Source organism: Hemitrygon akajei, chromosome 13 (genome assembly GCF_048418815.1).
Source record: "Hemitrygon akajei chromosome 13, sHemAka1.3, whole genome shotgun sequence".
Taxonomy (NCBI): Eukaryota; Metazoa; Chordata; class Chondrichthyes; order Myliobatiformes; family Dasyatidae; genus Hemitrygon; species Hemitrygon akajei.
Genome location: NC_133136.1, coordinates 36,975,213 through 36,988,262, shown reverse-complemented (window position 1 = coordinate 36,988,262; position 13,050 = coordinate 36,975,213). Strand labels below are relative to the sequence as shown.

At 40.4% G+C, this 13,050-nt stretch overlaps 1 protein-coding gene across 1 annotated transcript in view; it reads left to right on the top strand.

Annotated features, from left to right (window-relative positions):
- Positions 1-2,707: 2,707 nt before the first annotated feature.
- LOC140737767 (molybdopterin synthase catalytic subunit) overlaps positions 2,708-13,050 on the top strand; it is a 53,437-nt gene continuing 43,094 nt past the window's right edge. Inside the window, exon 1 of the mRNA XM_073064397.1 lies at positions 2,708-2,828. Coding sequence (XP_072920498.1) covers positions 2,708-2,828 — 121 coding nt within the window. The remainder of the gene's footprint in view (positions 2,829-13,050) is intronic.

Below are 13,050 nucleotides of genomic sequence, written 5' to 3'. Positions count from 1 at the left end.
GAGTGGTGAGTGTGTGGAATGGGCTGCCAGGGACAGTGGTGGAGGTGGATACAATGGGGTCTTTTAAGAGACTCCTGGATAGGTACATGGAGCTCAGAAAAGTAGAGGGCTATGGGTAACCCTAGGTAATTTCTAAAGTAAGTCAATGTTCGGCACAGCATTGTGGGCCGAAGGGCCTGTACTGTGCTGTAGGTTGAAATGATGGTGCAGACTCAATGGTCAAGAAACCTAATTTTCTCCTATGTCTTATGGTCTTGTATGGAGACACTAGTCAGGAAAAAGAAGCAAGCATTTACACAATTGAGTATGAATGTACACTGAATATGAATGATGAACATAAAATTTGAGACCATGCTTAAGACGGAAATTGGGATGGCAAAAAGAGGATATGAGATGGCTTTGGCAGGCAGGGTTAAAGATAATCCCGAGAGGTTCTTCAGTTATATTAACAGTGAAAGAGGGACTAGATAGAGACCAGGTCCTCTTAACAACTATCAGGACTGCCTATGTGTGGAGCCCTAGTAGATGGCTGAGATTTTTAATGTCTCTTTTTTTTTAGCTTAACCCCATTGCTTTGACATTCATGGTATTCTCAGTGCTTACTTGGGTGAATATCATGAATACCAAAACAAAAGTTTATAAGTAGAGAGGAATTGGATCATTTATACATTATAAGGAAGGAGGTATATGCCGCATTGAACCACATTGTGGTGGACAAATCCTTAGGTCTGATCTGGACTTTATAGGAAGAAATTGTGGAGGCCCTTGTGGAAGTACCTGCTTTGTTGTTCTCCACTATTGAAGTTCCAGGAGCTAGAGGGTGGCTAATGTTGTTTCATTGTTCAAGAAAGGTAGCAAGGATAGGCCAGGGAACAGGAGGATGGTGAGCCTGACTTCAGTTGCAGGGGAAGTTACTGGAGGAAATTCTAAGTGGCAAGATTTACCATCACTGATCAGGAATAGTCAGCACGGTTTTGTGCATGGGAGGACATGTTTGACAAATCTTTTGGAGCTTTTTGAAGAGCTAACTTAGGGGAAAGATGGAGGTACAGCAGCATCATGTTCAGCATAATGCTTCACACTGCCAGTGATTGGAAGATTGTGGTTCAATTCCCACCACTCTCTGTAAGAAGTTTGCATGTTTTCCCATTGACCATGTGTGCTTCCTCTAAGTGCTACAGTTTTCTCCCACATTCCAAAGACATACAGGTTTTGGTTAATAAATTGTGCTATGTTGTTGCTGGAAGCATGGAGCCACTTGTGGGCTGCCCCCAGCACATCCTTGGAATGTGTTTGCCATTGATGCAAAACGATGCATTTCACTGCATGTTTCAATGTAATACATCTTGGATGGTCAAACTAGGGTAGGACTTATATAGGTTTAGATAAGTGTTGTGGAAGAGAGGGACCTGGGAATATAAATGCACAGTTCGCTGAAAGTGGCCATGCAGAAAAAAGCATTTAGCATGTTGACCTTTATTAGTCAAGGCATCAAGTTTATGAGTAGGGACATTAAGTTGTAGTTACACAAGTCATTGGTGACGCTACACTTGCAGTATTATGTACAGTTTGGTCACCCTGTTATAGGACAGATATTGTCAAGCTGGAGAGGGTGCAGAAGAGATTTATGCCTTGACTACAGGGCCCGAGATACAGGGAGAAGTTGAGCACACTAGATCATTATTCCAGTAGTGCAGGGGAATGATGGGTATGGATAAGGTTGACGGTCACAGTCTTTTCCCCAGCATTGGTTAGTCCAAAGCTTGAGGGTACAGACACAAGAAAAGAGGGAGAGATTTAAAAGAAACCTGAGAGGTAACTTATTTACATAGAGGGTGGTAACTACCTGCCAGAGGAATTGGTTGAGGCAGGTACAATTGCATCATTTAAGAGGGGAGGGGCTTGGAGGATTATGGGCCAGATGTGGGCATCTAGGACTAACAGGAAGGATACTTTGATTGGCATGGACCAGTTGGGTCAAATGGCTTGTTTTGGTGCTGTATTACTCTATGACTATTAGGCTGACTTAAAGCCTGAAAAAGGGCCATTTACTCTGCCTGCCTGTCTTCTGTGTGATAAGTAATCTTCAATTCATTTTAATATACTTCTCCATCCCAAAGCTCTTATCTTTTGCACCACACATTAATGTTGGGTGTGTTAAGATACAGCATGAAGAACTTATCCTTGTAATGTTTCCTATTGGATTTTTTTACCCATGTTTTTGTTGTCTCTCAGCAAATTAATTTGCTAAACAATATATTAAACTGTTTAGAAACAGAAGTATTTTTGGATGACAGTATGCAAGAAATAGAGCATCATTTATGTTTATTACTGAACAAATGCAGAACAAATACATGGAAATATTTTAAATTAATTTATTCATTGATTCTGCATTGCTGAAGTAACTTGATGCCAAAATGTATACAGGGACAACTTTGCTCAAAAGTCAGTGCAATAGATAGGTAAATTTACTGCTTGTCAGAGTCAGAATCTGGTGTAATATCACTGGCATATGTTGTGAAATTTGTTGTTTTGCAGCAGCAGTATGTTGTGATACATAATTTTAAAAAAATATAATTTACAATAGGAAATACTTATAAAAAATAAGTAATGCAAAAGACGTGAGGTAGTGTCCATGGGTTCAATGACCATTCAGAATTCTGATGGCGCGACTTGTTAAATTATGTCTCTCTTTTCTCCAGTTACCATGTGCGAACTGGAAGAAGAACCCAAGGACCTGATAAAAGTGACTTATGAGAAGCTTTCTACTGATGAAGTGGCAGAATCAGTAAAATCTCCGTCTTGTGGGGCAGTATCTTTGTTTATTGGTAAGATTTGGAGTTGTCCAATTAGAATTTGACCACAGTATGACTTTATGTGTAACTTTATTTTTCTAGGTGTTAATTGAATCTGTAGTTCTAGACTGCTATTGAATGGATGCACTAGCCTGAATCTAAATTTTCAGTAAGTAAAAGAAATATGGAAAATGGTGGAAATGTTAAACAGGTCCAGGTGTATTTGTGGGAATTGAGTTAATCTTTCAAGTTGACGACCCTTTGCCAAAACTGGGTGGTAGACAAGGGAAGCTGGGGAGGAAGAATGTCTCCAATAAAGTAAAACCAGAGTAACTATGGGGAGAAGCCCGAGTGAATTAGTGAATTGGAGCAGTTAGAAATTAAGAACATAGACAAAGGGTTACAGGAGTTGCAAAATGCAGAGTTACAAGACATGCTGAATATGCAATCCACTTTCAGAGAAAAAAGCAAAAAAATGGGGACCTGTTGTAATGAGCCCCTTTCCTAGCTTGAGGATCATCAGCTCATCTTCTGTCTGGGCACATTGAGGCTTCTGGACTCCATATTGAATTCTATATTGTCAGATAAGTTGTTTTTTGTATCCGTATCTTTCATATATCTGTTATGCTTAAACAAATAGATAGCCTATTTGTTCAGTTCCCCTCCCCCCCCACCCCCCCCCCCCCAAGAGTAGAGGACATGCCAAAACTGACCTTCTGGGCACATCTTCTTGCTCTTTAAGAAGGGCTGCAATGAAAAACCAAAGAACTGTAGACCAACAAGTCTTAACATCCTTAGTAGATAAGTGACTGGAGGGGATAAGATATAAGTGCACTTGAAAAGATGGGAATTGATCAGGGATAGTCATCACAGCTTTGTGTGTGTGAGAGATCATGTCTTACGAATTTGAAAGTGTTTTCTGAAGAAGTAACCAAGAGGTTAATGAGGACAGTTTGGCAGATATGGTCTGTATGGACCAGTAATGCCTTTATTGAGGTTCTGCTTGATAGGCTACATGGAATATGGGTTGAACTGAAGGAAATTGATACTAGCTGGGTGGGCACTGTGGTTGGTATAGACTCATTGGGTTGAAGGGCTTGTATCTGGGCAGCATTGCTCTATGACTCTCTGGCAAATGTCTGCCTCAAGTCAGTGCTAGGTCCATTGTTATTTGCCATCTACAGTGCCTGTAAAAATATTCACCCACCTTGGAGAGGTTTTCATGTTTTATTCTTTTACAACATTGAATCATAGTGGATTTAATTTGGCTTTTTTGACATTGATCAATAGAAGAGAATCTTTCATGTCAAAGTGACAACAAATTGGTCTGAATTGTATACAATTATTAAACACAGAATAATTGATTGCATAATTACTCACCCCCTTCAAGTCAGTATTGAGTAGATGCACCTGTGGCAACAATTACTGCCTTGAGTCTGTGTGGATAGATCTCCATCAACTTTGCACATCTGGCTACTGCAATTTTTCCCATTCTTTATTAAACTGCTTAGGGGCTGTCTGATTGCATGGGGATTGTGATTGAACAGCCCTTTTCAAGACTAGCCACAAGTTCTCAATTGGATTGAGGTCTGGACTCTGACTTGGCCACTCAAGGATATTAACTTTGTTTTTAAGCCATCCCTGTGTAGCTTTGGGTTTATGCTTGGGGTCATTGTCTTGCTGGAAAACAAGTTTTCTCTCAAGTCGCAGTTCTCTTGCAGACTGCATCAGGATTTCCCTGTATTTTGCTGAATTCATTTCACCCTTTACCTTCACAAGTCTTCCAGGACGTGTTGCAGTTAAGCATCCTCACAGCATGATGCAGCCACCACCATGCTTCATAGTAGGTATGGTGTGTTTTTGATGGTGTGTGGTGTTAGCATTTAGTCTGATGGCCAAAAAGCACAATTTTGGTTTCATCAGACCATAGAAACTTCTTCCAGAGTCTCCCACATACCTTCTGGCAAAGTCTAGCTGAGATTTCATCTGAGTTTTTTTTTCCAGACAGTGCTTTCTCTTTGCCACTCTCCCATAAAGCTGCAACTGGTGAAGCAGCCGGGCAACAGTTGTTGTAGTGCAGTCTCTCCCATCTTAGCCAGTGGCTTGTAACTCCTCCAGAGTTGTCATAGGTCTCTTGGTAGCCTCCCTCACTAGGCTCCTTCTTGTATGGTCACTCAATTTTTGAGGACAGCCTGCTCTAGGCAGATTTATAGCTGTGCCATATTCTTTTCATTTCTTGATGATTGACTTAATCATCCAAGGGATATACAGTGACTTGGAAATTTATTTTGCATCCATCTCCTGACTTGGGATTTTCAACTACCTTTTCGTGGAGTTACTTGGAGTGTTCTTTTGTCTTAATGGTGTAGTTTTTTCTAGGATACAGACTCGCCAGTGGTTGACCCTTCCAGATACTGTATAGGTGTATTTTTACTACAGTCAATTGAAGCACCTGACTACACCCAGGTGATGTCCATTATGTGACTGATTGGCTGCATCTGTCATGATTTGGTGTGTCATATTAAAGGGGGTGAATACTTATGCAAACAATTATTTTGTGTTTTTATATTTGTAATTAATTTACATCACTTTGTAGAGATCTGTTTTTGCTTTGGCATGAAGCAGTCTTTTTCTGTTGATCAGTGTCAAAAAAAAGCCAGATTAAATCCACTGTGATTCAATGTTGTAAAACATAAAACATCCAAGTGAGGTGAAAAGTTTTGATTGAGGGATGACTGCGCAAGCGCGTGGACGTCAGCGAGTTAGACCAGCGTGAAGTTTAAAAGGAGACAGCTTTACAGAGCTGGCGACCGAGTAGGAGGGCTTTGGCTGAACGGGGCTCTGGTGATAATGGGTCAAGGCCAGGTAGGTTATCTGTGAAGAATAGAAACAGGAAGTATGTCTGTGAGGCCGGTGTTCTGTGCTGGGTTCAGATGTGGGAAGTCTGGGAGACTTCCAGCCTCCCAGAGGACCACATCTGTGCCAGGTGCGTCGAGTTTCAGCTCTTTAGGGACCAGGTTAGGGAACTGGAGTTGCAGCTCGATGACCTTCGTCTGGTCAGGGAAAGTGAGGAGGTGATCGAGAGGAGCTATAGGCAAGTAGTCACACTGGGGCCTCAGGAGACAGATAAGTGAGTAACAGTCAGGAGAGGGAAGGGCAAGAGTCAGATACTAGAGAGTACTCCTGTGGCTGTCCCCTTAACAACGAGTACTCTTGTTTGAGCACTGTTGGGGGAGAATGGCCTACCTGGGGGAAGCAACAGTGGCCTTGCCTCTGGCACAGAGTCTGGCCCTGTGGCTCAGAAGGGTAGGGAAAGGAAGAAGGCAGCAGTAACAGGGAACTCTATAATTAGACAGGCGATTCTGTGGATGCAGGAAAGAAACACGGATGGTAGTTTGCCTCCCGGGTGCTAGGGTCTGGGATGTTTCTGATTGCGTCCATGGTATCCTGTAGTGGGAAGGTGAACAGCTAGAGGTCGTGTACATATTGGTACCAATGACATGGGTAGGAGGTCCTGAAAACAGACTACGTACAGGGAGTTAGGAAGGAAGTTGAGGGCCTCAAAGTTCAGGGCCTTAAAGGTAGTAATCTTGGGATTACTGCCTGTGCCACGCAACAGTGAGTATAGGAATAGAGTGAAATGAGGATAAACGCGTGGCTGAGGGATTGGAGCAGGGGCAGGGATTTAGATTTCAAGGTCATTGGGACCTCTTTTGGGGCAGGTGTGAATCCACGGGGGATCAATATCCTGGCAGGGAGGTTTGCTATGGCTATTGGGGACGGTTTAAACTAGAAATGCTGGGGGGTGGGAACTGAACTGAAGAGACAGAGGAAGGGGCTGTTGGCTCACAAATAGAGAAAGCTTGGAGACAATGCGAGAGGGAGGATAGGCAGGTGATAGAGAAGGGATGCGCTCAGACTGATGGTTTGAGATGTCTCTTTCAATGCGAGAATCATCATGAACAAGGTGGATGAGCTTAGAGCATGGATCAGTACTTGGAGCTATGATGTTGTGGCCATTACAGAGACTTGGATGGTTCGGGGTAGGAATGGCTACTTAGAGTGCTAGGCTGCAGATGTTTAAGAAATGACAGGGAGGGAGGCAAAAGAGGTGGGGGCATGGCACTGTTGATCAGAGATAGTGTCATGGCTGCAGAAAAGGAGGAAGTCATGGAGGGTTTGTCTACTGAGTCTCTGTGGATGGAAGTTAGAAACAGAAGGGGTCAATAACTCCACTGGGTGTTTTTTTTAATATAAAGACCCCAATAGTAACAGGGACATAGAGGAGCAGATAGAGAGACAGATTCTGGAAAGGTGTAATAATAACAGGGTTAGAAACATAGAAAACCTACAGCACAATACAGGCCCTTCGGCCCACAAAGCAGTGCCGAACATGCCCTTACTTTAGAAATTGCCTAGGCTTACCCATAGCCCTCTATTTTTCTAAGCTCCATGTACCTATCCAGGAGTCTCTTAAAAAACCCTATCGTTCCTGCCTCTACCGCTGCCGCTGGCAGCCCATTCCATGCACTCACCACTCTCTGCATTTTAAAAAAAAAACTTACCCTTGACATCTCTGTACCTACTTCCAAGCTTAAAACTATGCCCTCTCATGCTGGGAAAAAGCCTCTGACTATCCACACAATCAATGCCTTTCATCATCTTGTACACCTCTGTCTGGTCACCTCTCATCCTCCGTTGCCCCAAGGAGAAAAGGCTGAGTTCACTCAACCTATTTTCATAAGGCATGCTCCCCAATCCAGGCAACATCCTTGTAAATCTCCTCTGCATCCTTCCTATAGTTTCCATGTCCTTCCTGTAGTGAGGCGACCAGAATTGAACAAGTACTCCAAGTGGGGTCTGACCAGGGTCCTATATAGCTGCAACATTGCCTCTCGGCTCTTAAACTCAATGCCACGATTGATGAAGGCCAATGCACTTCTAAACCACAGAGTCAACCTGTGCAGCAGCTTTGAGTGTCCTATGGACTTGGACCCCAAGATCCCTCTGATCCTCCACACTGCCAAGAGTCTTACCATTAATACTATATTCTGCCATCATATTTGACCTACCAAAATGAACCACCTCACACTTATCTGGGTTGAACTCCATCTGCCACTTCTCAGCCCAGTTTTGCATCCTATCAATGTCCCGCTGTAACCTCTGACAGCCCTCCACACTATCCACAATGCCCCCAACCTTTGTGTCATCAGCAAATTTACTATCCCATCCCTCCACTTCCTCATCAAGGTCATTTATAAAAATCATGAAGAGATCCGGTGTGGGAGATTTGTCGTGGTGGGAGATTTTAACTTCCCATATATTGATTGGCATCTCCCCAGAGCAAGGGGTTTATATGGGGTGGAGTTAGATGAGAAAGTACAAGGCATGATTAATAAGTTTGCTGATGACAGTAAAGATGATTGTCAAGATTTACTTAGGGATCTTGATCATCTGGGTAAGTGGCAAATGGAGTTGAATTTGGTTAAGTCAAGGTGTTGCATTTTGGGAAGTCAGATCTTTCGTAGTAAACAGTAGTATCCTGGAAAGTGTTGTAGAACAGAGGGACATTGAAGTACAAGTAAATGGTTTCCAAAAATTGGGATCACAGATAAACAGTGTTGAAAAGGGATATTGGCATGCTGGTCTTCATCAGTCAATCTGGTTGCTGGGATGCTATGTTGCAGTTGTACAAGATGTTGTAGATAAAGTTATTTACAGCTTATCCCAGTGGTTAGCTCAGTTTATTCTTTCAGACACATCCCACCTTTCCCATCACTCTGTAACTTCTTTCCTGTCCTGACAAAGGGTCTTTGACTGGAAAAATCAATTCTGTTTCTCGTCCTCCAGATGAAGGCTGATGTACTAAATATTTTCAGCATTTTTAAAATTTTGGATTTCCAGGAACTGCATCTTTTCTGAATTTCCATTTCAGACAATATATCAGTTGATAATATCTCTGGATATGGTGATGACTTGATTTTAATGCTGCATCAGTAACTCTGACAGTAATTTATTGGGGTCTGTTCAATTTCTTCCTTTAACAAGAACAATTCATGCATTATCTCAAATCCCTCCTTTTATACTTAATGTCTAATGCTAAGTTGATAAAAACTCAGGAGATGATAATTATGAAGCAGCCTGGTTCTGTAGTAGTTGTGGAATCAAATTCACCAGTATCACTAACAGAGATGATCCTTCACAGCTCTAATCACCTGGTTAATTATGACTTCTGCTCCTGTCTTTGCATCCTTATACTTGTCCACATTGGTTTCTCCCACTTTCCTCAGACACTCCAAAGGTGTCAGGTTTTTTGCTTAATTGGCTACTGTAATTTTACCCAATATATAGTCAAGTTGTCAAATCTGGGAGAGTAGATGGAAAATTGGTGAAAGTAACATGAGATTTGAGTTGGACTACTTTGAATGTGTGCTTGAAGATTAAATGGGACAAAAGGCCTGCTAATATATGACAATATGATTACCATTTCCTTGTGTGTATATATCACTAGCAGGAGAGACTAAACACAGGTAAGGCCACTTGCTGTATAGTCAGTTGAAAGTAAGTCCCAAAGTCTTCCATAAGGTCTCTACACCTAATAAAGTTTCAGGTCGAAGAAAACTCCAACTGACATCACTGTTTTCTTGCTACAGCTGAAGAACCTAGACATTTTGACCTTGAACATAAATTGGAACAAGGCATATAGCATCAACATCCAGTTAGGCATCTGATGTCGATATATATTTGTAGCGTGTGATAGGTGTACCATCACTTTATCTGTTTATATGCAAATTGTGACATAAATTAGTGTATGCTACTTTAATGTTAATTGTAATGAGAGGATCTATGTATCAAGTATGTAAGAAGCATCTATTATTTAGGCAATAGGAAGAAAAGTATTCTTTGCACCCCCAGTCCCACTACACTGTTTAAAGGAATCTTCAAGTATTTCTGGAGTAATTGCTGATTTATTTACGGTACAGCCTCAGGATAGAGGGACGTCCATTTAAAGCAGAGATGCAGAGAAATTTCTTTAGCCAGAGGGTAGTGAACTTGTGGAATTTGTTATCACAGGCAGCTGTGGAGGCCAGGTTGTTGAGAGTAGTTAAGGCAGAGATTGATAGGTTCTTGATTGGACATGGCATCGAAGGTTAGGTTCTTGATTGGACATGGCATCGAAGGTTATGGGGAGAAGACCAGGGAATGGGGTTGAGGAGGGCAAAAGGGATCAGCCGTGATTGAATTGCGGAGCAGACTTGATGGGCCAAGTGCCCTAATTCTGCTCCTACTGTATGTCTTATGGTCTTATTTATTCTTAAGTTGCAAATGCTGGGAGCGTGAAATAAAACAAAGTTCAGAAATACTCATCAGGTTGGTTCTAGCATTTTTCTGTCTTAATTCAGATTTATGTTTACAGTTGCTTATTAATTGGTTATATCTACAAAGAGTGGTGTACCAGGAGCTAGTGAAATTTGTTAGTTTCAGCAGGAACTATTCTTGATCTTGGTGCTGTAGTGTGAGGGGAGAAGAAAAAGGAGAATGAGCCAGAGGCAGGCAGAACAGCAACAGCTCACTGGAAAATGTTGGGGTGTGAGGGGTCAAAGGCTTTCCATTGGAGGTAGTTCAGGGAGCAATTCACTGGGGTTTAGCCCATTTAAGAATGAAATGGGAAATGCTTGTGAATCAATAAGTATGTCTTCACTTACAGAAACTACATACTCCTGTCATAATTTGAGTATTAGACAAGGTAAGAAATTCTTTTGCTGTTCTGATCAGAATAGCTGTTAGTTTTTCTGTGTCATGCTCACTCCAGGCTGGGAATATCTGCACTATGTTATATTTTTTCCTCACATCTTGTTACAAGGATATTACACCTGCTATTTCAAGGAAGCTGAATAAACGTTATTCTCCCTTGCTTGAGCGTGTCATATAGATGTGACTTTGAAAGGATTGCTAGGATACCATTGACTCTGATAATATTGCTTTGAAAATGCAACTTGTGAATTTGGAAAATTAATGTAACCAATAGAACTCAGTATACTAATTAGAAGAGGCTTGAAATGGAGAGGCAGCTTAACCTATGTTGTTGAGATTCTTAACTGTTTAGGTCTGAAATCCTTATCATTGATGCCAGTAGCTAGAGAAATATTGATTTATTGCACTGGACATTAAAGTAATCCTGAAAGTGTCATATGTAGTAAAAGTTATTGGTCATGACACTGTCTTAAATGCTTTGCTAAAAATCCATTTGTAGCTAAATGGTTATAATGATCTATAATGAGAATGATTACTTGGCTATCTTTGATCCACAGTAAAGTCAGAATAAATCTTATCAGTCAAAATCTAGATCAGCTACAGCCTGATCTTAAAAAAGTAATAGAATTCATTATAAATGATCTGAAATTTTCAATGCGATATTATTTTCTTGGAATATATGAAGTTGTTAGTGATACGGTCTCACAAATATTTTGAAAAGAAATATCCACTTCTATGAATAACTTCCTTTAATCCATTATACATTCAAATACCCTATCTATATGTCTAATTTAATATATTTTGCCCATTGTATTTTTCATTCAATGAATCATTTGTAAAGATACCTAGGCAATGGTTTTGTTTGATGAGAGAAGTAATGGATATTGGCTTCTATTGTCCTGACGAAGGGTCTCGGCCCGAAACGTCGACAGTGCTTCTCCCTATAGATGCTGCCTGGCCTGCTGCGTTCCACCAGCATTTTGTATGTGTTGCTTGGCTTCTATTATGCTCTTTTTATCCTTTCTACTTGAGATTTTTAAAAAAAATTTCTGCATTATTATGTTTTTTTTAACTGTTAAGCCTCAAACTTACCTTCCCTCCTCCACAGATGTTTTCAGAATTTCATGTTCATAATATTAGAATTGGGAATTGGCAATTGTCCTAGTCTTTCATCTTCAGTCATTATAGTGTATTGATATTTCTGTACCAAGTACCATCTGTGATTTAGAAATTGATCTAGTAACCTGTGGACCTGCCCCAGGCTTCTGCCTTTGCCACTGCATTATAGAGTAACTATATTTTCTCTGTCTGTTTATGAAAATTGCATGTACTTGTTTAATATATCTTTATAAAGTAAAGGCTAACACCTATGTACTTATTGTGTGCTTCTTTTGTGAAATTACCATTTCCTCTAACTTTGCTTACTCTGAGTTCTAATGATCACACTGGATGTCCTATATTAGTTAGGAGTCTTAGTAGGTATAAAACCAGAAAGCAAATTGCAAAAAAAAAAGTAAGACATTTTTAAATGGTGAAAAACAACATAAGGTAATTCTGTGATTTGCCTCAAAATTGGAAAATCTTAATTAGTATAACTTCATCTAAAGTACTCGTGCCCAACCTTTATTATGGACCAAAACCATTAAGCAAAGGGTCTGTGGACCCGAGGTTAGGAACCTCTGACCGAAAAGGGGCATACTGTACTATAAAAATTACTATTATTTTTAACGATGTAATTCACTTTTTTTTTTAGAGAATATGGGAACTGTTATTTTCCATGATTAATCATCAGTTTCACAAACTTGTGAGCTTCAGGAGGATCTTCTTTGTGACAGCTTGGAATATTGCTTTAACTTTTAAATGGTAATGAATGGTAATGTAAAAATATAGAGTGCCTTGAAAAAGTATTCAGCCCCCACAACTATTTTCACGTTTTACTGTCTCATTTTCTAAATTTGAAATATATTGAAGTAGGATTTTTGAGCCATCTGCAAAACATTGTGCATCATGTTAAATAGAAACGGAAAATTTCAAAACCTGTCAACAATTTACTAAAAATTAAAAACAAATTGTGAGACTGGAAGAATATTAACCCCCTTCAAAATTACTACTCTATCTTTAACAACTCACCCAATTTGTTGATGTAGAAAACTGGAGGCTCACCTGCTTTCAATGAATTCATAAGAATAAATAAATACCCCCTCTCTCTATAAGGTCTATTAGTATGGTAGATTTTCATCAGACCAAACCAAAATGAAGACAAAAGAGCATTCAAGACACTACTTCCGGCGCCGACCTGAGCGGCAGCCTTTTCCAGCTGCTCCCGAGATTTGATAAATTGATTATTCTTTTTTAGGTTGTTTCTTTCTTTTTTTAGTCATAGTGTGATGTTTAGTATTTATTTAATATTGAGATGGAGAGAAAGTTGTATTCGAGAAACCAGCTACTTGCGCTGAGAAAGGGGCAAGTCAGTGTTGCGCAACAGATCCAGATCCCGAAC